Source organism: Nakaseomyces glabratus, chromosome M, assembly GCF_010111755.1.
Source record: "Nakaseomyces glabratus chromosome M, complete sequence".
NCBI classification, from domain to species: domain Eukaryota; kingdom Fungi; phylum Ascomycota; class Saccharomycetes; order Saccharomycetales; family Saccharomycetaceae; genus Nakaseomyces; species Nakaseomyces glabratus.
The window spans coordinates 617,046-638,431 of NC_088963.1; the positions used below are offsets into that span (position 1 = coordinate 617,046).

General features: G+C 38.1%; 13 protein-coding genes across 13 annotated transcripts; 8 read left to right on the plus strand and 5 right to left on the minus strand.

Moving 5' to 3' along the window:
* Positions 1 to 120: 120 nt before the first annotated feature.
* On the plus strand, positions 121 to 1,731 carry SGF73 (deubiquitination module subunit SGF73; the record flags this gene model as incomplete). Its single annotated transcript, XM_449594.1, has 1 exon — positions 121 to 1,731. One exon carries the CDS (start codon positions 121 to 123, stop codon positions 1,729 to 1,731), a length of 1,611 nt encoding a protein of 536 aa, XP_449594.1.
* Positions 1,732 to 1,912: 181 nt separating this feature from the next.
* Positions 1,913 to 3,289, minus strand: ALG2 (GDP-Man:Man(1)GlcNAc(2)-PP-dolichol alpha-1,3-mannosyltransferase; the record flags this gene model as incomplete). Its single annotated transcript, XM_449595.1, has 1 exon — positions 1,913 to 3,289. The coding sequence occupies one exon, from the start codon at positions 3,287 to 3,289 to the stop codon at positions 1,913 to 1,915; it is 1,377 nt and encodes a 458-aa protein (XP_449595.1).
* Positions 3,290 to 3,589: 300 nt separating this feature from the next.
* MRH4 (ATP-dependent RNA helicase) lies at positions 3,590 to 5,296 on the minus strand (the record flags this gene model as incomplete). Its single annotated transcript, XM_449596.1, has 1 exon — positions 3,590 to 5,296. One exon carries the CDS (start codon positions 5,294 to 5,296, stop codon positions 3,590 to 3,592), a length of 1,707 nt encoding a protein of 568 aa, XP_449596.1.
* A 302-nt stretch (positions 5,297 to 5,598) lies between these two features.
* Positions 5,599 to 6,144, minus strand: NIP7 (ribosome biosynthesis protein NIP7; the record flags this gene model as incomplete). The annotated part of the gene is made up of 1 exon (XM_449597.1): positions 5,599 to 6,144. The coding sequence occupies one exon, from the start codon at positions 6,142 to 6,144 to the stop codon at positions 5,599 to 5,601; it is 546 nt and encodes a 181-aa protein (XP_449597.1).
* A 364-nt stretch (positions 6,145 to 6,508) lies between these two features.
* Positions 6,509 to 7,513, plus strand: PUS2 (pseudouridine synthase PUS2; the record flags this gene model as incomplete). Its single annotated transcript, XM_449598.2, has 1 exon — positions 6,509 to 7,513. One exon carries the CDS (start codon positions 6,509 to 6,511, stop codon positions 7,511 to 7,513), a length of 1,005 nt encoding a protein of 334 aa, XP_449598.2.
* Positions 7,514 to 8,187: 674 nt separating this feature from the next.
* On the plus strand, positions 8,188 to 8,388 carry GVI51_M05775 (uncharacterized protein; the record flags this gene model as incomplete). The annotated part of the gene is made up of 1 exon (XM_449599.1): positions 8,188 to 8,388. The coding sequence occupies one exon, from the start codon at positions 8,188 to 8,190 to the stop codon at positions 8,386 to 8,388; it is 201 nt and encodes a 66-aa protein (XP_449599.1).
* Positions 8,389 to 8,724: 336 nt separating this feature from the next.
* KTR2 (mannosyltransferase KTR2) lies at positions 8,725 to 9,960 on the plus strand (the record flags this gene model as incomplete). Its single annotated transcript, XM_449600.1, has 1 exon — positions 8,725 to 9,960. One exon carries the CDS (start codon positions 8,725 to 8,727, stop codon positions 9,958 to 9,960), a length of 1,236 nt encoding a protein of 411 aa, XP_449600.1.
* A 789-nt stretch (positions 9,961 to 10,749) lies between these two features.
* On the plus strand, positions 10,750 to 11,697 carry TFA2 (transcription factor TFIIE subunit TFA2; the record flags this gene model as incomplete). The annotated part of the gene is made up of 1 exon (XM_449601.1): positions 10,750 to 11,697. The coding sequence occupies one exon, from the start codon at positions 10,750 to 10,752 to the stop codon at positions 11,695 to 11,697; it is 948 nt and encodes a 315-aa protein (XP_449601.1).
* Positions 11,698 to 12,821: 1,124 nt separating this feature from the next.
* On the minus strand, positions 12,822 to 14,288 carry LAS1 (rRNA-processing protein LAS1; the record flags this gene model as incomplete). The annotated part of the gene is made up of 1 exon (XM_449602.1): positions 12,822 to 14,288. One exon carries the CDS (start codon positions 14,286 to 14,288, stop codon positions 12,822 to 12,824), a length of 1,467 nt encoding a protein of 488 aa, XP_449602.1.
* A 493-nt stretch (positions 14,289 to 14,781) lies between these two features.
* On the plus strand, positions 14,782 to 17,457 carry OAF3 (Oaf3p; the record flags this gene model as incomplete). Its single annotated transcript, XM_449603.1, has 1 exon — positions 14,782 to 17,457. The coding sequence occupies one exon, from the start codon at positions 14,782 to 14,784 to the stop codon at positions 17,455 to 17,457; it is 2,676 nt and encodes an 891-aa protein (XP_449603.1).
* A 292-nt stretch (positions 17,458 to 17,749) lies between these two features.
* PAM17 (Pam17p) lies at positions 17,750 to 18,310 on the minus strand (the record flags this gene model as incomplete). Its single annotated transcript, XM_449604.1, has 1 exon — positions 17,750 to 18,310. The coding sequence occupies one exon, from the start codon at positions 18,308 to 18,310 to the stop codon at positions 17,750 to 17,752; it is 561 nt and encodes a 186-aa protein (XP_449604.1).
* A 772-nt stretch (positions 18,311 to 19,082) lies between these two features.
* Positions 19,083 to 19,472, plus strand: FMP46 (putative redox protein; the record flags this gene model as incomplete). Its single annotated transcript, XM_449605.1, has 1 exon — positions 19,083 to 19,472. One exon carries the CDS (start codon positions 19,083 to 19,085, stop codon positions 19,470 to 19,472), a length of 390 nt encoding a protein of 129 aa, XP_449605.1.
* Positions 19,473 to 20,041: 569 nt separating this feature from the next.
* On the plus strand, positions 20,042 to 21,274 carry NAP1 (histone chaperone NAP1; the record flags this gene model as incomplete). The annotated part of the gene is made up of 1 exon (XM_449606.1): positions 20,042 to 21,274. The coding sequence occupies one exon, from the start codon at positions 20,042 to 20,044 to the stop codon at positions 21,272 to 21,274; it is 1,233 nt and encodes a 410-aa protein (XP_449606.1).
* Between the last annotated feature and the right edge of the window lie 112 nt (positions 21,275 to 21,386).

Genomic DNA, 21,386 nt, shown 5'->3' on the forward strand with positions numbered 1-21,386 from the left:
CCCAAGAAGAAAGGTAGAAAGTAATTTGATATTGGATATCTGGTGTCGAAGTATACAACGGAAGAGTATCAGTAGTGACAATATCGATATACTTCAGTTTAGAACATACTGGAACATAATATGGAAGTACAAGCACAAATTAAGGGTATTAAGGAATCATATATTCGTGACCTCAACAGTGGTACATCCTGGAAAGATCTTATTGACGTTGCCAAGAACAATCCGCAAGAATATTCAAGTGATATAAACTCAGAGACTGTATCTAAGTATTTCGAACCAAATACTCGTATTATTATCGACGCACTGGATAAACAAACAAATTTTAGAGTTTGTAAAGGCTGTGGTAAACCTATCCTATTGGAGGCTATTGTAGATCATATTGAGAATCACTGCTCGAATTCGAGAGACCAAAAGGAAGGAACAGTTGGAGATATGGATTCCTTCTCAGAATCCTTAATCAATTCACCGACAAACGGATCTATTGATGGTAGTTTACAGACAAAAGAAAATTTAAAGAGATCTTTAGATAATGAAAGTAGTGATATCATGAGCTCTCCTGGCAAACAGGATGCAAAGAAGATGAAGAGTGAGACTCCTGGAAACTCGAATAGGAAACCAAAGAAGGTGAAACAAAGAAACCCCACCGATAAACATTTGATTGACTTTGACAAACAATGTGGTGTGAAGTTGCCAGAAGGTGGATATTGTGCGAGATCTCTTACATGTAAATCACACTCAATGGGTGATAAGAGATCTGTGGTAGGCCGTACTGAACCATTTGACACATTACTAGCCGAATATCATAGAAAACATCAAACCAAGATTGGTGCAGCTGCAGAGAAAAGGGCTAAACAACAAGAAATGCAAAAAATGCAGAAGCAAACACAAAGGGATCATAAAGACCAAAAGAAAACAACTCAAACGAAAACTGATAAAAGAAAGAAGGCCTCCACAACAACCAATAAAACTGTTAGAGGTACTGGCTCTAATCGTGGAAAGAATTCTTCTACTCAAAATACTATGAATTATCCAGTTTTGACACCGGAAGAAGAAACTACCCAGGTATTGAATGGTGTTTCGAGATCATTTCCACTACCATTGGAATCTAGAGTGTTATCTTCCGTCAGGTACAGAACAAAGTACGTTAGAATGAGAGAAATGTTTGCATCTGCTTTTTCTGTTAAGCCTGGTTTTTCAAATCCAGGCTATGGTGCAATACATTCCAGAGTTGGTTGCATTGATATCGATAGAACTACAGATTATAAGTATAGAATACGAACTCCTCAACCCGTGAACCAACAAGGAACTCAAAATCTAACACCTCAACAAATACAGAAAATGCAGCAACAACGGATGATACAAAACCAAATGCTCCAGCAAAAGCAGGCACAGAATGCTCAACAAATGGGTTTTAACAATAACAACAATAATAATCAAAATATAGGATCCCCAGGTGCGAACATGGTAAATTCGCCATCAATCAATAACCAGGACCAACTACTTCGGCAGACGAAGCAAACTAACTCGAATGATCTCAACCATATAGGAGGACAACATCCTATACCGAATGTCCAAGGGCCGAGTTCCCCAGAAAATAATTTAATAAACGGTGTTGGTGTGGGAAGCCCTGTGAATAATCCTCAATCTCCAGGAATGGGTAATCTTCAAATGGGTACTCAAATGGTAGGGAAAGATTCCTCACCATCACAATTCGGAGGAAGAGTAAATTAGACGAGCTTTATTAACTAACTGCCATTTTTCAAATTGTAATATTTACGTAATTTTAATGCTTAAGTCATTATGAAGTAAAATAATTGGACTTTTTATAGTCACAACATGGGAGACATTTAAGATGCATAGTGATTAGCTATATATGTAATATCTATATCTTAATTTATGATGTACTGCTCCATTAGAAAACAAATACTTTGAGCAGTACTGCAAATATTATGGATACAACATATATGATACTTATATTGGAAGTATGCCTTAGCGCTAACTTGATGTTAGTTTCAAATTCTTGCGTCATAGCTTTTCTTGAGAATAGTTCAATAACCCTTTTAGGGCCATTATTTTTGAAAAGTTCCGGATTTTGATTCAAAACTTCTTTACTTTCAATCAAAGCCGATGCCCACTCATCAGCGTCAGCTGACCTCAACCAACCAGTGGTTGATTTCTCATTATCTTCTTTTTGATAGCTTACAACAGTTTCAACTGGTCCACCATTGTTGACAGCTAACACTGGTTTGCCGTATTTCATAGCTTCCAATGGTACTATTCCAAAATGTTCATATGAAGGTGTATACAATAATAGTTGCATGTTTTGAATTAGAAATTCCTTCAAAGAAGAAGAAATTGATGTCAAAAATATAACCTTTGCACCAAACAACTTTTCAATTTCATTCACAGAATAACTATCCTCAATAAAGTCAGAATAGTGATTAACAGTATAAGAAAGATCCAATTCTTTGCAAAGGCATGTCAATTCTTGCAAATACTGTACATTTTCGTGTATCCTTGGATCATAACCACCACATACAACCAAATTTGTGTTTTCAACTGATGCTTTGGCAAACGCTTGTATTGCTAGTTCTATATTCTTTTTCCTCTCATACCTATTGATACTCAAGTAGAAATTTGGACATTTTCCAACCAAAAGGTTTCCTATTTGCATATCCCTATCGTTAATCAGAGTCTCAGTATCGGTATCAACACATGGATAAATGACGTTTGGGTTTTTCTGTAGGTATTTGAAGGTTTTTTTATACATGGATTTTGTAAAGTTAGAGTTAACAACAACCTCATCCGAACAGTACATCGTGAATTGCTCTAGTAGATCGAATGGTATACGATATAAGCTTTTAATCCAGTTCGTTCTTATAGCTAACAATTGATCTGGAAAATGGCAATAAAACAAAACTTTATTATTTGCTAACTTAAAAAATGGGACACAAGTTGATAACTGATCAATGATAAACACATCTTTGTCTTTTGATCTTCCTGACAACACCACTTTAGCTGTCAGATACAACTGTCTCAAATTAGCAAAGACAATGAAGAATCGTTTACCCAAATCAGTCGGTAGAAAATCACCAAACACTTCAACTTTCAAAGTACCATTTTTGACCTCTTCGAAACAATGTGTCTTGTCACAATGACTTGTATATATGATAACTTCATGACCTGCTTCTTGTAAACCAAGTGCTGCATCAACCACTAGTCTTTCTGCTCCACCAATTCCTAAATCGGGATGCACAAATGCTATCTTTAACTTCTTCGCAGGCACCATCTCTATCGGTTACTTGTTTGGCTATCCTACCAGAATGCTTATGTTTTATCAACCTATTGGATTAACTTAGTCCACTTGCTATGCTTGGATTGTACATATGTACTATTAATGTTATGTTTTTGTACATGTTATTATCTTGTAAAACCTCCACTTACCCGAATTGAGTGATTCGTAGCTATTCGCGATGCCTTTTAGTGATCAGAATTTAAACATATGGAATAATTTCTATAATGGTCATAAACATATCTCTATTCATATATACAAGTTTGAATGGGTAAAGTTTATATACTGTAAAGTGCATTAAGTAAGGGCTTTGTTCTTTTTTAAGATAGTTGGTACTGCTTTAGCCCAGGATTGTGTCTTTTTATCAATTATCATGAAAACTCTTCCAGATTGCCTCATTCTAGCAGTTCTCCCTGCTCTATGGACCAGATCAATGGCTGTAATTGGCACGTCATATAGTATAACATTTCTCACACCTTTGAAATTTAGACCTCTTGCTAGAAGATCAGTAGTAACTAGCACTCGAAGTTTTGGGATGAAGTTAGATGCCTTGTTACTATTTTCGATGTTACCGATCGATATGTTTGAACCACTGATGTTTACAGTCTCTTGGTCATTAAGATCTTTATCAATTTGTTTTTCTTGTTCAGTTAATTTCTCTGGTGGAGAGATAAATGGCCTTATTAGTTCCAATCTAGTCCTACCTTCCATATCACCAGTTAAACCAACCACATCATGCCCATATTCATTTCTTAATTTCTGCACTACATTATCAACGTTCTTCTTTTCATTAATAAATACAATACAACGCTTCTCAAAGCCTGGGTCTGTACCGTCATATGCAATGGCATACAAGGTCTGAGCTAATGCTTTAATCTTAGAGCCCTTGTAGGGGCTAACTGCCGCATTAATAATCCTAAAATTAATGCCTTTTGGAAGTTTATGCAATCTAGGTGTAGTTAATGGAATAGCATTTGGAAACATCTTAGTCATAGTTCTATCAAACTCATTCGGTATAGTAGCAGAACAGAGAACTAAATGATTGACATCTGACATTGCTTTTAGGGCCTTATGAGTATCTTCAAGCCAGGATTTATCCAATAACGTATCTGCTTCATCTAAAACCACAAATTCTATCCTTTTCAATATTAAATCCGCTCTACTTATCATTCGAACTCTTTGTAAGCTCAAAAGTTTTGAAGGAGTTGTAATCAAAATGTCTGTTCTTGATTTTAAGTTCTCCAGAAGCTGTTGGTAATCGACTCCAGTAGTCCACTTATGCACATGAATGCCTAGAGTATCTGGAATACATGTCAATGTAGTATATATCTGATCAACAAGCTCTAAAGTTGGGACTAGTATAACAGATCTTATTATCGCTTTGTCTTTTATGGATTCCCATTTCTCTGGTGTTTCGATTTCCTGTCTCTTCAAATAGTCCAATAAAGGTGCACAATAAGCCATCGTTTTACCAGATCCTGTTTCAGCAGCTATTGCATGAACTTGAAGTTTGGGTTCCATTAAGTTCTTTGATAATCTTTTTATTGCGATTGTTTGAATAGGCGAAGGATGGATTTCCTCGGTAGTATTCAATGAATCCTTTTTGATGAGATTAATTACATGTTTACGAACTTCTGGAAGTAGTTTTAGTTCTTCAAATTCTGTAATCTTCTCAACTAAATTTGCGTTAGTCTCTAAAAACTTGTTTTCATTCTCTTTCAGACCACCATATAGACCATACTTGAACTGCTTCTGAGACTTAAATTTATCTGCTTTTTGCGATTTATTAGCATTTTGTTTAAATCTAGCAGATAGTTGTAACTTCGATTTACCAGCTTTATTCTTCTTTGAACTGGCTCTAGTAGTATCATTCTTTGAACCAGCCCTAACAGAACTACTCTTTGAACCAGCTCTAACACTGTTGATCGCGTACGCTCGCACACATTGGGTAGATACAAAATGCCCTAGCGGGTTAAATGTCCTAATAGCCAGTATGGAGACCATTTATATTTCACACTAGTTTGCTAGATTTCTATATCCTGTATTCTTCTGATCTTAAATTGATATCTTCTATTTAAAGCATTCCCAATTTTTGCTTTTCATAATACTCAAAAAGTCATATAAGTAACCTCAGGTAAATCAATGGGGCGATCAAATATTGATAAATAATGTACATAAAGGAATTAATAAGTGCAAGAAGGATGCGTTATATAGTATTTAAAATCTTATTGTAGTATGCTTTTGAATTTGTTGTTCGATTCTAAGGCCTTTTTCAATGCCAAATCATAATCGAGTGTTCAAACTGTTCAAGTGAACAAAGTATCTTCATCTCTCAAGTATTCACCGATATCGGCTTGTCTGAATGCAACGATGGCGGTTGGTTGCAAGTTTTTAGACTCTAATGTACTCTTGGCACTAACACCAAACCCAAGTGGCATATCGTTCATGGAGAACACTATCAGACCAGCATGTTCTGGAATATCGTCAGTCATCTTACCAACATGTGCTTTCAACACATGGTTACCATATAGAAAAGGCATTTCACCATTTGGCTTAATCCATATCTTGTACTTGGCGTGCTTGGCCAATACTGACAGAGCAGTGATATGCAGTCTGAATTTACCAGTCTTTGTAAACTTCCCGAGACATATACCCACAGACATTAGGTTCTGTCTAGCTACACTTGTAGCTAGCTTGGCAATATATTCTGGAACGTAGTAAACTCTGTCCTTCTGCAAACGGAACACATGGGGCACCTCCTTGTTGTCCACAAGGTAGGCTATGTTTCTACCAATGTAACCCGCTAGTTTCTCAAAAACAACCTTAGTTTCTTCCTCAGTTAGCTGTCTCATCTTTCGTTAACCTATTCAATTCGACCTCTTTGTAGTAACAGTTGACCAATGTTTTTGTAACAAGTGTTTAAAAAACCTCAATATAAATTGTTTTTGAAATGTTACACTTTTGCAGTATGAGCGATGAGCTCAGCTCATCGCTTCAATGCTAATTATTTTGTCAAAGATGCTCTTCGCAGTGGAAAACTGCAATTCTCAAAAAAATTTTCAGCGGACGTTATTGGTGATGTTGTGTGATCTATACTGTATAAAGCCAAAGTAGACAGACATGAGTATAGTGGTGGGCTGTATCACTAGCCATATTCAGATGTTTCGAACAAGAAGTTGTCAGACATTTTGCTTAAGTTAGATACTGAGTGGCCATATGGATACAATTGTGGGCCGTCTAGCTAAAAGTAGACTTCCCAAGCGGAAGATGGCACTTGTGCTCGGATATTTGGGTACTGGGTACCAAGGTATACAATACAACCCGCCTGCCCATACTATCGACAACGAGCTATTTAAAGCGTTAGTGGCTACTAATTGTATATCACAATCCAACTCTGACGACTTTTCAAAGAGCTCATTCTCCCGAGCCACGCGGACCGATAAGGGTGTACATGCGCTCACCAACTTGGTTGCGTTAAAGATGCAAAGGTATGAGGTGCCGCAGCAAGTTAAGGCAGAATTGAACGAGATTCTACCCGATGATATACGCATATGGGATGTCGTGCCAGTAAAGAAAAAATTCAATGCTAGGGTCATGGCGGGAACAAGACACTACCGGTATGTGATCCCAACATTTTTGCTCCAATGCGGTCCCCATAGCGATCTCTCGACCTCTCAGCTTGCCAGGTTCAAAAACATCTGGAATATGTTTCTTGGTACGCACAACTACTACAACTTCACACCAAGAAGAAAAGACACAAACGCCGACTCCCCACAGAACATGAGACATATGTACTCGATCCAGGTCTCTGACCCATTCACCATAGCCGGTTCCACTCAGTGGCTGTCCATTGCCATACACGGCCAGTCGTTCCTGTTACACCAGATCAGAAAGATGGTGCACTATGCGCTATCAGAGTACCATAGGAGCTCGAGCGATACCAAAAGCATGGAACTCTTAGAAACTGTAGATCCCGATCTTACATCAGCGACTGCCTTAGACACACCCACGGAGCAATACATACCGCTAGCGCCAGCCGCAGGGTTGTACTTGCACCACCCAACGTTCGAAGGCTACAATAACCAGCCAGCTGCTCGACGGCTACAGGTTCTAGACCTCAGCGGATACCCCGCATGCGCGACTTTCGAAGATCGCATACACACAGAGATAGCCCGCAGCGAACATGTCTTCCACGAATACATGGCTGTGATACGCCAATAGGAGAGATGTATTACCGCTTTGGGAAGGAGAGAAGGCTCCTTTATTGTTCTCTTATCTAATCACACCATGCCCTCACGCAGCTAAACAAGAACGCACGCGCTGTCTTCTGTTTCTGTTTGCGCGCAGAGACACTGAACATGCATCAATTGACTAATAAGCTTTTGCTGGTGCTGCACCATATTCTACCACAGTCACATTTTTTCCCACGGATAACGCCTTGTGTTCCAAGGCAGTGCTCGGAGGCGTGGTGAAACCTGATTTTCTATAAATACTACAGAAAACGACCAGACACCAATGAAATCAAAAAGCTGTCCCAATCCCCATTCCCATGCCCAGAAACAGCTGCACAGAATAGCAACAGCTGCTCCACTGACGGATATTAAAGGCGGTTCCTGAAATTTCCTAATTTAGCTATACAAGATAAGATCTTGTTTCTTTCTATTTTTTCTTGGCTTCCTGGGAATAAGTGGGGCACAGACACCCCCGCAAGCTCCTAATCCCAAAAAATGTTTAAGAGAACGCTCAATATGTTTTATATATATTTCTATTCTTGGCCTTTCAAACCACAGAATGTCCTGTAGCTCTTTATTTTTTTGCTTTCTGTCCGCAATCCCTTAGTCTGTACATACGTTTCGCATCTATGTATTAGTGTTCTTGCTACTTCACTTTCACCCATGCAATGCCAATTAGAAAGGGAGCGGGACTTTTTCCATGCTTTTATGGAGTATTTGTACGCCTCTTTGTCTGCTAATATCCCTATTGCCTGGGATCTGGAAATGTATTGGGCAATGAAGTGTAGAAGATTAGTGCGCACCATTCTGTGGATCAACGGATCAGAATTGGACACAGAAGCAATATTTCTAGACTTGGCGTAGATCATAACGCAGAGAACAAATCCTTCGAGTATTAGTGTTGGAAGGTGGAAAAAAAAAAACTGAAAAAGTTTTGAAAAAAATACAGCAGAGGAAATTAAAGACTTGCATTATCTGCTACACATGGGGTGAGAAAGGGACAGGGAAGGCGCAATCAGGCAGGCAAGGGCCTGCAAAGAGGCTTTCCACAATAAAAATAGTATTGCATAAAGGTAAAGACTTATATATAGCTTCGTTCTTCGATAGTCCTGATATATAAAGGAAGCGTTCCAGACAAAACAAAAAGTAACTAAACATCCATTGAATTCTTATTCTAGAGGAGACCACCTTTGGAATAGGATGAAGGAGTGGCTTATTTGGGTAGTAGAGGTGTTTATATGGTGGGGACAGCTATGGTTCTGCGGTGATATTGATCGCAACTATTTTGAGAGAAGTGTGGCAGTGAAGACAAAGTACGATGGGGTTAGGCGACGTGAGTATTTTGTGCCATTGAAGCTGGCCACGAATAGTTATGACGACATGGCTGTTTTCACCGAACTAGAGTATTCTCCCAAAAGGGAGAACGCAACGTTGTTGATGCTTGTTAGAAATTGGGAATTGAGTGGAGCCCTGGCGTCCATGCGGTCGTTGGAGGATAGATTCAACAGGAAGTATAATTATGATTGGGTCTTCTTGAATGATGTGCCGTTTGATGAGGATTTCATGCTGGCAACATCTGCTATGGCTAGTGGTATGACTTACTATGGTATGGTGCCGCCCCATGAATGGTCTACTCCAACTTGGATTAATGAGGACCAGTACGCACAGTGCCTGAGAGACATGGAAGGCAGCGGTGTCATATATGGTGGTTCAAGATCATACAGAAATATGTGCAGGTTCTACTCTGGGTTTTTCTACAAGCAGGATCTTTTGAAAAACTATGATTACTACATGAGAGTAGAACCCAACGTTGAGTATTTCTGTGACTTCCCATATGACCCATTTAAAGTCATGCGTGCAAATAAATACAAATATGGCTTCTTAATGTCATTATATGAGTACGAAAACACTATTCCACACTTGTGGCATGCAGTTGAGGATTACATTAACGAATATGGTCACAAACTCAATTTTGAAAACAATTCCTACAGTTTTTTAGTGGATAAAGACCATTTCAGCCCAAATACCATGGGTATCATAGAGTCACACACCGATTACAACCTATGCCATTTCTGGTCCAATTTTGAAGTTGGAGATTTAAGTTTCTTCAGAAGTAAAGAGTACGAAGAGTTCTTCGATTTCATGGATCAAAAGGGAGGATTTTATTATGAAAGATGGGGTGATGCACCAATACATACAATTGCTGCATCTCTACTATTGAACACTAGTGAAGTGATACATTTCGATGAATTGGGCTACAGACATGAACCATATCTCTCCTGCCCGAGATCTCTGGGTATACAATTACAACAAAGATGCCTGTGTGATGTAAACTCCGATGTCAATTTGGACATTTCATTGGCAAGTTGTCTACCTAGATGGTGGAGGAACGGGTCTGGCAAAACGTTTGTTAAACCCAAACAATTTACAGATTAATCGCATTTTTTTTACCTTTAAGATTTACAAGTGATATATAGAGTAAGCATTTTCTTTTTTTTACCACAGCATATTATGCTCCCGGACTACAATGACAGAGGATAAGCAATATATAAATAAATGTTCCAAGCCTCAGGTCATCACCATTTCATGGATCGCTTAACCAAGGTCAGACCTCAGAAGTAACCTCAAACAGCAATGGTTTTAAAGTTGGAGACTGGCCGATGAGACGTATCCCAACGGTCCAGATAAAGTTCTATCTTTGAAAACACATAAAAAAAGAACTCACATCAATTCTAATGAGGAAAGAAACAAAAATACTTGCTAATTATTTTGTGTAGGTGACCAGGTCGGATAAACAGGGTAGAATTGAAAATAAATGTTCTATCTGCATTGAAATCCAGTGTCTTCAATGATAAATAAGTCAAGCCTGCACATAATAACTAACTCAAAGCGCATCCTTATCTCTAACATCCACACTGGAAAAGACATGAATCCTTGGTAATTTTAGATAGACATGACAAGAACTAAAACCGAAAATAAAGTAGGAAATTATAACTTGTTGACTTTGCAACGAGCTCTATTTATACAAATTTTTTCTCTTCAGGAAGAAACATATAACGTAATATATGATATATTATTTTCAAGTGAATAAAAATGCAAAGAATAGGCAAGCAAAAGTATAAGCTGTATTTTATGTTGGAGCAAATATACTGAGGGATAATAAGCTGGGATATATATAAATTAAACAAAGATATTACCCTTCCAAGCCCTATCCGAACAATCAAAATGAGCAAAAGCAATCCGTTGCTTGCTAACTTGAAGGCTTTTAAGAGCAAGGTCAAATCAGCTCCTGTGCTCGGAGTACCAAGGTCCAACAGCAATAGTCGAGCCAACAGTAACACTAGTGTTAACAACAGTGACAATATAGTTGAGATCAAGGATGAGGATGATACTAGCGCCACACCCAAGAAAAGAAACAGAGCTGCCACTGAGGATGAAGTTGATCTAATTGATGATGATAGTGATTATGACAGTTCACCATCAAAACGTGTAAAACCTGGTTCTTTAGCTGCTGCTGCCTTGCAAGCCAGTCAGGCTGATATATCTAAGAGTCATGATTCATCTAAACTTTTATGGGCCACAGAGTACATTCAAAAGAAGGGTAAACCTGTACCGTTAACTGAACTTATGGACTATCTCTCCATGAAGAGAGACGATAAGGTGATAGGCCTTCTGAAAAAACTAGAGCGGATAGAGTTTGATGAGAAGAAGAGCACATTCAAATATCTATCGACTTATGACGTACATTCTGCGCAGGAGTTATTGACACTGCTAAAGAACCAAGTCACATTCAAAGGTATTTCATTCAAGGATTTGAAAGATGGTTGGCCGCAGTGTGAAGAGACCATCAATGATCTAGAGGAAGAGAGCCAAATACTGGTCTTGAGAACCAAAAAGGACAAGACACCACGTTATGTCTGGTACAACCGTGGTGGTAATCTAAATTGCATCGACGAAGAATTCGTGAAAGTCTGGGAGAATGTCCAACTGCCACAGTTCACCGAGCTGCCAAGAAAGCTGCAAGAACTAGGTTTAAAACCTGCTAGCATCGACCCATCCTCTGTCAAGAGACAAACTACAAGAGTTGAAGTCAAGAAGAAGAGAAACAGAAGAGGTAAGATCACGAACACACACATGGCTGGTATCCTAAAGGACTACTCGAACAAAGCATAAAATAGAAACACTATTATCTTAAATAATTACATATCATTGCGCAATGAAACGACTAGTATATTGATCCATATGCTTTACCATTATAGGTAATGACGAGGAAACCCTAATCATCAATGACCTAAGACGTTCATATGGTGCGATACCCAAATCACTATGTACACACAGCACTTTTCCACGAGGTTCTGCAGATACAGTTTACACAACCCTAAACGTATACAGTGACACAAATGTATCTTTTTCATGCTTTTCAGAAGCCATTGGCTGTGAAATTGCGCAGAGAGAAACTCGAGTTTTTCTATGTGCTTCTAGCTGAGAAGAGAAAATTTTTTTTTCTTCAGTCGTTTTGCGATGCCCTCTAGTATTTGGAAAAGTATAAAAGGGCATCGGTACTTCAATTTATGTAGTATATTGTTAAAGTATAGTTATTTTATCTTGCAGTGTTTTACATATGTTAAATTACAAGATAAGTAAGGACTTTGATTTATGAGCTATCATGGATCAAGTTCTTCTGTTCTTAACAGATGCATAGCGTGTATGCTGTGTGAATAGGGAATTTTGTTTTTGACTTTTAAATACTTCTCAAGGTTGAGAAGTGTCCGGGGAATTACTTCCCATGATATTTTTTTTTCTAGTTGCTTTGATGAAAACGGTAATCTTCTTTCCCAGTCCGATTCGACCATGACGATCAGGGTTTCTACCACGTCCATCTTTCTCTGACTTGACTCTCTCTTCTCTTCGGAGGATTGGGAGGATAGGATGGGATTGTGAGGACTTTTCTTGCCAGTGTATTACGTATACACAACAAAGACTCTGAGCATTCTAACTAGAAAAAAGAATATAACTTTTCCCAGGACAAAGTTGAAAATAGAACTCTAACACACAGATCTATTGTCTGCTAAGAACAAACAAATTATAGATTACGATGATGAAAATTCGGTTCCTTACATTCGCAGTTTCCACGGTAGGAGTACGCCTTACGAACCCATCGTTAGTACTTTTCGGTGACCGCCTCTTTACGAGACCTTCCTAGGATGTCTGAGTAATCTATAAAAAATCTTGGTTTTGTAAAAAAAATTGTAGAAATGCTATTGAATCATTAATATCTAGTCAGGATAACATACTATTTATAATATTCCAAATGGCTTTGGTTGCCAATCGTCATGACTATCCCAATTAAACGTCTCAATGGATGGGGGTTTGACACTTTCCTTTGATTTTAAATTCAACAATCTCTGCTTAAGTTTCTGTAGGTCATCGCTAAGCTCATTGTTATGCACCGATGCTTCTTTTGCTTTCTTTACTACAGCTTTTGCTTTAGCACCATACATGCTGAACTGTTTTTCCTCCTCTAACATCACATGCGATTTAAGATAATCCGCCACTAATTGATTCCATTGTCTCTGTGTATCATTTAACTTGGCTGTTGTATCGTTGTTATCTTTCCTTCTTTTCTTTCTCCTCCAGTTATGATTGCCAATATCTTCTTCAAGCTTTTTGACGAGCAGCGATAGTAACTTGAATTGCATAAATGTCATATCTGGATTGAATAGCTCCGATAGTTCAGAGATTCTGGATCTGATATTTAGCAGGGAAACAAGTGGTGACAATAATTCCTTCTCTAATACTATCCATTTACTAAATCTTGATCTGATCGCATACAAATCTTGTTTCAGTTCTAAATTACCATCTTGGTACAGAACCGTATACGCTGAAAACATCCATTTAATTAATTCCAAGTCAAAGCCAGGCAACTTACGTACTAACAAGCTCAAAAATAGGTCATCATAAAATTTAAGAAAAGTCCTCATGAATAGATTCTTATCACGTATAACTTTCCAGAGATATTTTACTTCCGTTATCGTTTCATCAATAAATTTTACCAGTTGATCAGCTTTACTGGAATTAGTTTTTCCACCATCATCAACTACAAAATTATCACTGCTAATAATACTATTTTTCTCTTCGAGCCAAATATTACAGTTATCTCTTAGCTCGGTATTGTTATTTTTCCATAGCTCAATTTTTAATCTCAACCGATCCAAATATTCTTGCTGTCTTATCGTCTCTTCATCCAGAGCATCATCCTCATTCAGTGAGTCATCAAGCTCATCGTTATCCCAATAATTTTTCCACAACCACTGCAGAGCATCCTTTGCTGCCATGCGAAGCATATCAATGTTTGGCAGATCTCTCTCATGCGTACCCCAATGCCTTAGGTCAACAAACCAAGACGGCAGACCCACATTTCTTGCTATGGTATGCAATGGAATGGCAAATTGTGTCTGTTGCGAAGGATCTAACACACCATTCACAAACCGGATCATTGCCATTGTGTACGTCATACGTATATTCATCTTGTCAAATAAGTCATCAGAGCCACCATGCTTCTCATCTGCAAGAATAGCACTTGTCAATTGCGCGGTCGAGTCAATAACATGTGGCAAGTACTGAGAACCTTTCAATTTATAACTCTTCACTCGGCTAATAGCCTTCAACCTGAGATCATTACCGTCACTGACACTATAAAACCATTGCTTCAATTCGTCCAACTCTTTCTCATCCTTCCACGGCACAACTCTTCCATGCGACATATTCACTATGCAACCAATTCCACTTTATAGTATGATTACTAGAATCAAAAAAAACAATGCAGTGCCACACCAAGCTAGCAATACTAGTTGTTATTTCGATTCAATGTTGTTTCTTTTTCTAGAGCTCATCGCTAGCTCATCGCATTTCTGAAATTTTTCACTTTTTCCCCAGGGCCCTGAGTCTTTCTCACACCTCTTTTCTTGATATAAGGCAAAACCTATAAAATGCTTGATCATTCATAAATTGGTACTTTCATAAACACTTTCTGATCCGCCGATAAGTTGCTGTGGATTAGCTTATTATAAATTATAGAAGCAATACACTGTGCTTAAATATCCCAAAAAGTTATACTGAGCTGGATCAGATATTCTGGTAAATACATAGGGTGTCTGATAGATATTGCCAGGGCAACCAGAATATTTTAGCTAGACTTCGTGAAGACGGTAAGATATAAATTTATTCTTGAATCAGCTGTTAGTTTTATAATTCAAGATGGAAGAACCCAAGAAGGTCACAAAGTCTAGGCGCCGTCCTATGCTAGTATGTGTGAACTGCCGAAAACGGAAGTCTAAATGTGACCGCCAGTTACCATGCAGTAAGTGTATACAACACGGTGACACAGATACATGTACATACTTGAATGATGTTCCCATAGGCAAGAAGAATAATGTTCCTAATACTCAAGTGACTCCTAACAGTTCAAGTCCCAGTATCGTGATTAATTTACATCAGAATGGCAATGACTATAAAACAAAAAATTTGAATGGTCAGGATAACACCCTTCTGAAAGAAATAAATAATAATATATGGGGTAGAAATAGCCCCATATTTCCAGACAGTTCAGATCATTCACCTCCAACACAAGTTTTTGGGGATGGCCCTAATTTAAAACCCAAAGTAATTGGCCATTGCAGATACTCTGGCGAAAATCAATATATTAATATGGTACCCAAGGGTTATTTAATCGAAGTAAAAAGATCATCCGTAACTCGTTATGCAATGTGGACAAGCACATCGGTAGAGTACAGAGATCCTTACTTAAGTTGCATGCTAATGTTCAAAAAAGGTGCTGTTAAAGCCACTACTGAACAAATGAAGAAAAAGATGAAATTTAAGAATTTACCTAATTCATTCGCCCTATTCACAGCATTTGACAATGCTGATGATGGTAAAGATAAGCCTAACTTGAACCATGCGAAAATATTTAATAAGTTTGCTGAATATAGGCAGCAAAAATCAATTGGAGATCTGTCTGAGGATCATATTCTGGATACAAAGGATTTACCTCGTAGACAAGCTGTTGAAAACTGCGTACTTATGTTTGCAAAATTCCATCTTTGCCCATTATTACCGTTATTTAATCTTCCTCATTTGATGGAAGAGGTAAAGATATTTTATGACAATGTTGAAAAAACAGGTAAAGTATCAACAAAAAATGGCGACAATTGGATATACTGTATTATTTTGCTTCTAACCAAAATTTGTAAGTTAGCCATATGTATGTCTAACATACCAGGTGATGATGTTAGCCCTATCGCTCAATTGGATACCACCAGATTTATTCCTCTGGTACATAAATATATTATGAATCATAATTTATTTCGCAAATGCACATTACACCAGTTGCAAGTCTTACTTTTGTTAAGATTTTATAATTGGTGTGCACCAGAAGATGGCGATGGACAACAAGGACAACAGAATAGTATTCTAATGGGCATGATCATTTCCAGTGCAAAAGAACTCGGTATAGGATGGGATCTATTTACCCCCGGATTTCCTGTTGGCATCGATATATCAGATGGTTCTAGACCTTCTGCACAACATATGAATGCTGAGGAGTATACTACATTATATCAAAAAATATGGTGTTATATTTTATTTTGGGATAGAAAAATGCTATTGGTAAATGGTCAAAACTGCATAATACAAAGAAGTAGAGATACTGATTATTCACTACTCGAGGCAACTTTTAGTAAGGAAGATGGTAGTGAGTTTTTTCGATACTTTATTCATCTAGATTCGCTACTTCTGGAAATTAATGACCTCATATCTTCAAATCCCACTAAAGTAAATATAACAGCTCTTAATAACTGTATGACATCTCTTGAAGAGGAATTTCGCAATATCCATACAATCGTTAATTCAAGAGAAATACTGCAAAGCAATGATGATCCAAGATTTTTTGAAGTTAGTTGGAATATCAAGATAGCCCGTGCTTGTATTTTGCATGCTGAGGTGGTATCATATGAAAAGGAATGTGATTTTGTAAGATGCCATTATGCAATTCAAAAATTGTGGGAAATTGTCCTATCGATGTGTTCCGACTGTATGGAATACTGGAGCCAGAGATCAGAAGCATTCCTTGGTAGTTTGAATAACTTTTATACCAATCGTATTGTCGAGATTGCTGCTGACAGGCTCGTACATTTTGTGAAGGCAATCATTTTGCGGCTCCATAGATTTCATAATGTAAAGGCTGAAGATAAGCAGATACTAGTTCAGTTCATGCATAAGTTCTGTTCCTTATATTTTACAAACTTTGGTAGGGAATATTTCAGATGTTTCAAAAGTTTGTTCAATTTGAAGATGGATTATAGAGTTCTTTCATATTCAAGTGTAAAAGACCCATGGACTGTCATGCTGACATTCATTTTACATGAAATGTCCTACGGTGAACAGCCGGAAGGTAAGTTATCATTAAGAGACAGACTACCATTGATTGCCAAATTACATGATAAGTTAAGCTATATGCCCAGCTCTTTTAAAAACCATGACCTTATCTTAGATGCTTGGCAGACGTCTATTTATCCAATTTGCCGGTATGATGAGCACTTCCAACTTAACCTATACATTAGTGAAATTAAAAAGCTAGACGAACATTACAAAATAGATAAGGATAAAAATTTATTTGAGTCGTTCTACAACAACGAAGTAAAACTATTTGGTGAGGAATTTGGAACTCAAGAAAGCTGTAATTCTGCTTTTCAAAAAGATTCATCTGAACCTCCTCAAGAAACTATTACACTAGATGAATGGGGTACCCTTTCGGGACCTTATGAAGGTAATGATATATTGTTGGCATCAGAAACTGATTCAAAGGCGTTAAGATATAATGATCAGCTAATCCAAGAAATATTCAATCCAAAAGACTTTCTTCCATTCCTATGATACTGATAGATATACAGAATGGACAAAAATTAACGATATAAAAGTTTCAAATTTTAGAACTTAATACATATATACTATTATATACACGGTGAAATGACAGGTAGAATAATTGCTAGTTTGTTTTTACTGCAGACACTTCGACAGAACCGAGCAGTCGGTTTTGAAATAAACTTCATCTTGACCATATACGCTTTATTATGTTGACAGTTCGTAGGTAAAGTGTTAGAGCTAACACTTATCCACAGTTGCAGCAATGGTAAATTAGATAAGACAGGTTATGAATTCATTTGAATTACAAAAACTCCTTGGCTTTTTTAGCATATGCATGACAGTCTCTCAACCATTGCCTGTACTCTTTTACTGAACCAATTTTCTCACCATAATAGTCTGGTACCGGATTACTGAAACTTTGTGAGGAAGCATCTACTCTGTTTTGAATAACGTGTTTCAAAAATTCCTTGTTCTTCAAGTTATATTGTGCTAGTTTGTTACCCTTAGTTAGCTTGAACACCTGTGATCCCACAGCTGGGCCCATTAGGTAACCCAAGGCACCTGAGGCCATAAGACCGGCAGTAACCACAACTAATGGATCAAAACCGAATATCATCTGCGTGGGGTCAATCTCCATAGTAGATAGGTATGCCCAAGACACATTAGCACCCACTAAAGCAGTGAACACAGAGGAGCCAACATTGATTCTGCGCTCCTGCTTTCTCAACTGGAAGAAATCAGTCCATGTAAGACTGTCTTCAGGCTTGTCACTGTAATATCTAGCATTACATTTAACCAATGGCCTTATCAAACCAGGTCTAGCCACACTTCTTCTAACAATACCTTGCGTAATTGATAGCATCACAAACTTTTATTTATTGTATGAATCAAAAATTCCAAATTTAGGTTTCTATGTTAATAATACTTGCTGAAACTCCCAAAACTAGTGGAGTGAAATCCAAAACTAGAACTGCTCTGAAGTAAATAATGTAATACATGCAAAACAATGACTCTCTGAAACATCTTCCCTAACAATAATTGTCATTGAATTCACAGCTTGAGAAGGGCCTGAAACCCTTCAACATCGGCATTTTACAGAGAGAGAAGTCTTTAGGAGTTACTATGAAAGTCACGTGGTAGAAATATTATTCATATATAATTGCATAGACTATAAGACTAACAAGTCTTGTGTCTTTCCCAATACTCAGATTCCATGTCTGAACGTTTATTTCGTGAACAGCTTCCTATTTCTTATCAAATGGGTTTGTGTTTAGCCGATTTATATAGTTTGTCAAGTGTTCATTTTGAATTGGACAGTAGAAACTGATCCGATGAACAAGGTAGCTATTGAGAGCTTATTTCTTGAAGTTACATACAGTTATTTAGCAGAGAGTATGTATTGGTATTATTGTAGCAAGAACAGTGGCTCTCGATGTATATATATTCGAGTTCAGTATATCAATATCTAGTCACCAGTGCACTTGGCCATCTGTGTGATTGGAGACGATTTAAGGTGTGAAGGGGTAAGGATTAGATGAGAAGAAGGTTTGAAGACCTTATATCTTCAATTACTGCTTGCGATACCGATTTTATTTGCAAGTATTTTAACAACAACAAGCGAAAAACTAGGAACCATGTCTATGTTTAGAACTTTGCAAAGGCAGCCCCGTACCATATCCCTATTCACACATGATTTGGAGAACAGCAGACCATGTCTCAGTATTCTCGAGTATTTAAAGAGTCACACGACCAATCGCTTTGACTTAGAGTTGAGCACCAAGTTTCCAACTTTGGACCAGGTACACTACATGAACGCCATCAACCCGATGATCCTGCGCGCACAGATTCCGCATCTCACCAAGATCATGAAATTGAAGTCCTATGACCCACTATTTGGGTCACAACTATCTGACTGTGTCACTAAGGGGTTCTGGAACAAAGAAGCACCATTGTGGGTAGACTGGGAGAAGAAAGCACTGGGAACTGACCTACAGAGCATAAAGGAACTATTAGAAAAGGACTGAGAATGTCAGAACGTGTACATATATTCCATCTTCATATTCATTTATAGGCCACATAATATCCATTTTTATTTCTAATGAGTTAAAGAATAGTAGCAAGTATAGTGTCGAAATTACAGGTTGCATAGAGTACTTTTATTGCCGTTGTCGACTTCACAAGGTAAAACCTCCTTGTAATCATATTAATCTATTAGCGTTACAAGATAGTAAGAACGGATTAGTGGAGATAAACTCTATAATAGTTATTGATTGATAAAAAAAAACCCAATAGATTCACACGATCGACTGCCATAAATACGCCCATATATATACTAGATTGGCTAATATCTAGCTATATAAATATGTAAATCATGTGATATATTAGCTACGTATACAGCTAGCGACTGTGAAAAAAAAAAGTGCTCAGAAGCATCGAATTTTGGCAAAACGCTTTGGGAAGCACAATGAGCATCCGAAACTCTTGATGGACACTTGGGTTGCTACTATTTGATCTTTAAACATATAGGCTCTTGTCTCAATAGTTGTGATTTGCATCACTGACAAAGAGGTCAAGCTGAACAGAAAAAAGCATTATGTCGGCACCAATTAAGACTAAGCCAAAGTCTTCTATGAAGATAGACAATGCTCCTACACCACACAACACACCTGCCAGTGTGCTGAATAACAGCTACTTGAAGAACGGCAATCCAGTGGGCAAGAGCAAGCCTCCACCAACGATTAGCGAGGAAGATATTCAAACTGCGTTGAGTTCGCAGCAGCCACTATTGCTCGGTGCAATCCAGGAAAAGCTGGGGTCTCTTGTAGGCCAGGATAGTGGATACGTTGATTCTTTGCCACAGGTAGTTAGAAATAGAATATTTGCTCTAAAGAAGCTGCAATCCGATCTGTTTGGTATTGAGAAGGACTTCCAAGTGGAATTATTCGAGTTGGAGCACAAGTACTTACAAAAATACGCGCCTCTACATGCCCGTCGTAGCGAGATCATTAGTGGTAAGCAAGAACCAACCTCTGAAGAAGTTGCTGCAGGTAAAGAAATTCAAGAAAAGGAAGAAGGTGAAGAAGAAGAAGGTGAAAAGCCAACTGACATTCAACTAACGGAGGAAGACATCAAGGGCATTCCATCATTCTGGCTCACTGCTCTGGAAAACTTGCCAATTGTCTCAGACACAATCACTGATCGTGATGCTGAAGTGCTTGAATATTTGCAAGATGTCAGCATCGAATATCTAACTGAAGGCAAGCCAGGTTTCCTTCTGAAGTTCAAATTCAGTGAGGAAAACCCATACTTCAAGACCCCAGAACTAACTAAGACATACTACTACCAAAGTGAGCTTGGTTACTCTGGTGATTTCATCTATGATCATGCAGATGGCTGTTCTATTGACTGGGTAGACAACGACTCCAATGTTACCATTGCCGTTGAGATGCGCAAACAGAGAAACAAGACCACAAAGCAAGTGCGTACGATAGAGAAGATCACGCCGATTGAATCATTCTTCAACTTCTTCGACCCACCAAAGATGGCCGGCGATGAAGAAGACGAAGAAGACCTGGAAGACCTGGAAGAAAGACTAGCGCTAGACTATTCCATCGGTGAACAAATAAAGGACAAACTAATTCCTCGTGCTGTAGATTGGTTTACTGGTGCAGCATTGGAATTTGAGTTCAACGACGCACCAGAAGATGAATTCGATGAATTCGAAGATGAGGACGAGGACGAGGATGAAGATGAAGAAGAAGACGAGGATGAAAGAGACGACTTCGCAAATAAGAAAGAAGAACCTCCTGAGTGCAAACAATCTTAAAAAGCAAAAAGATTACAAGCAATCAGATTTGCGTTGCTCCATCTCATCGCATAAGTAAGCTCATTTAAGGGGCCGAGTGCGTCTACGTCTGTGTGTGTTTTTATCTATAGTA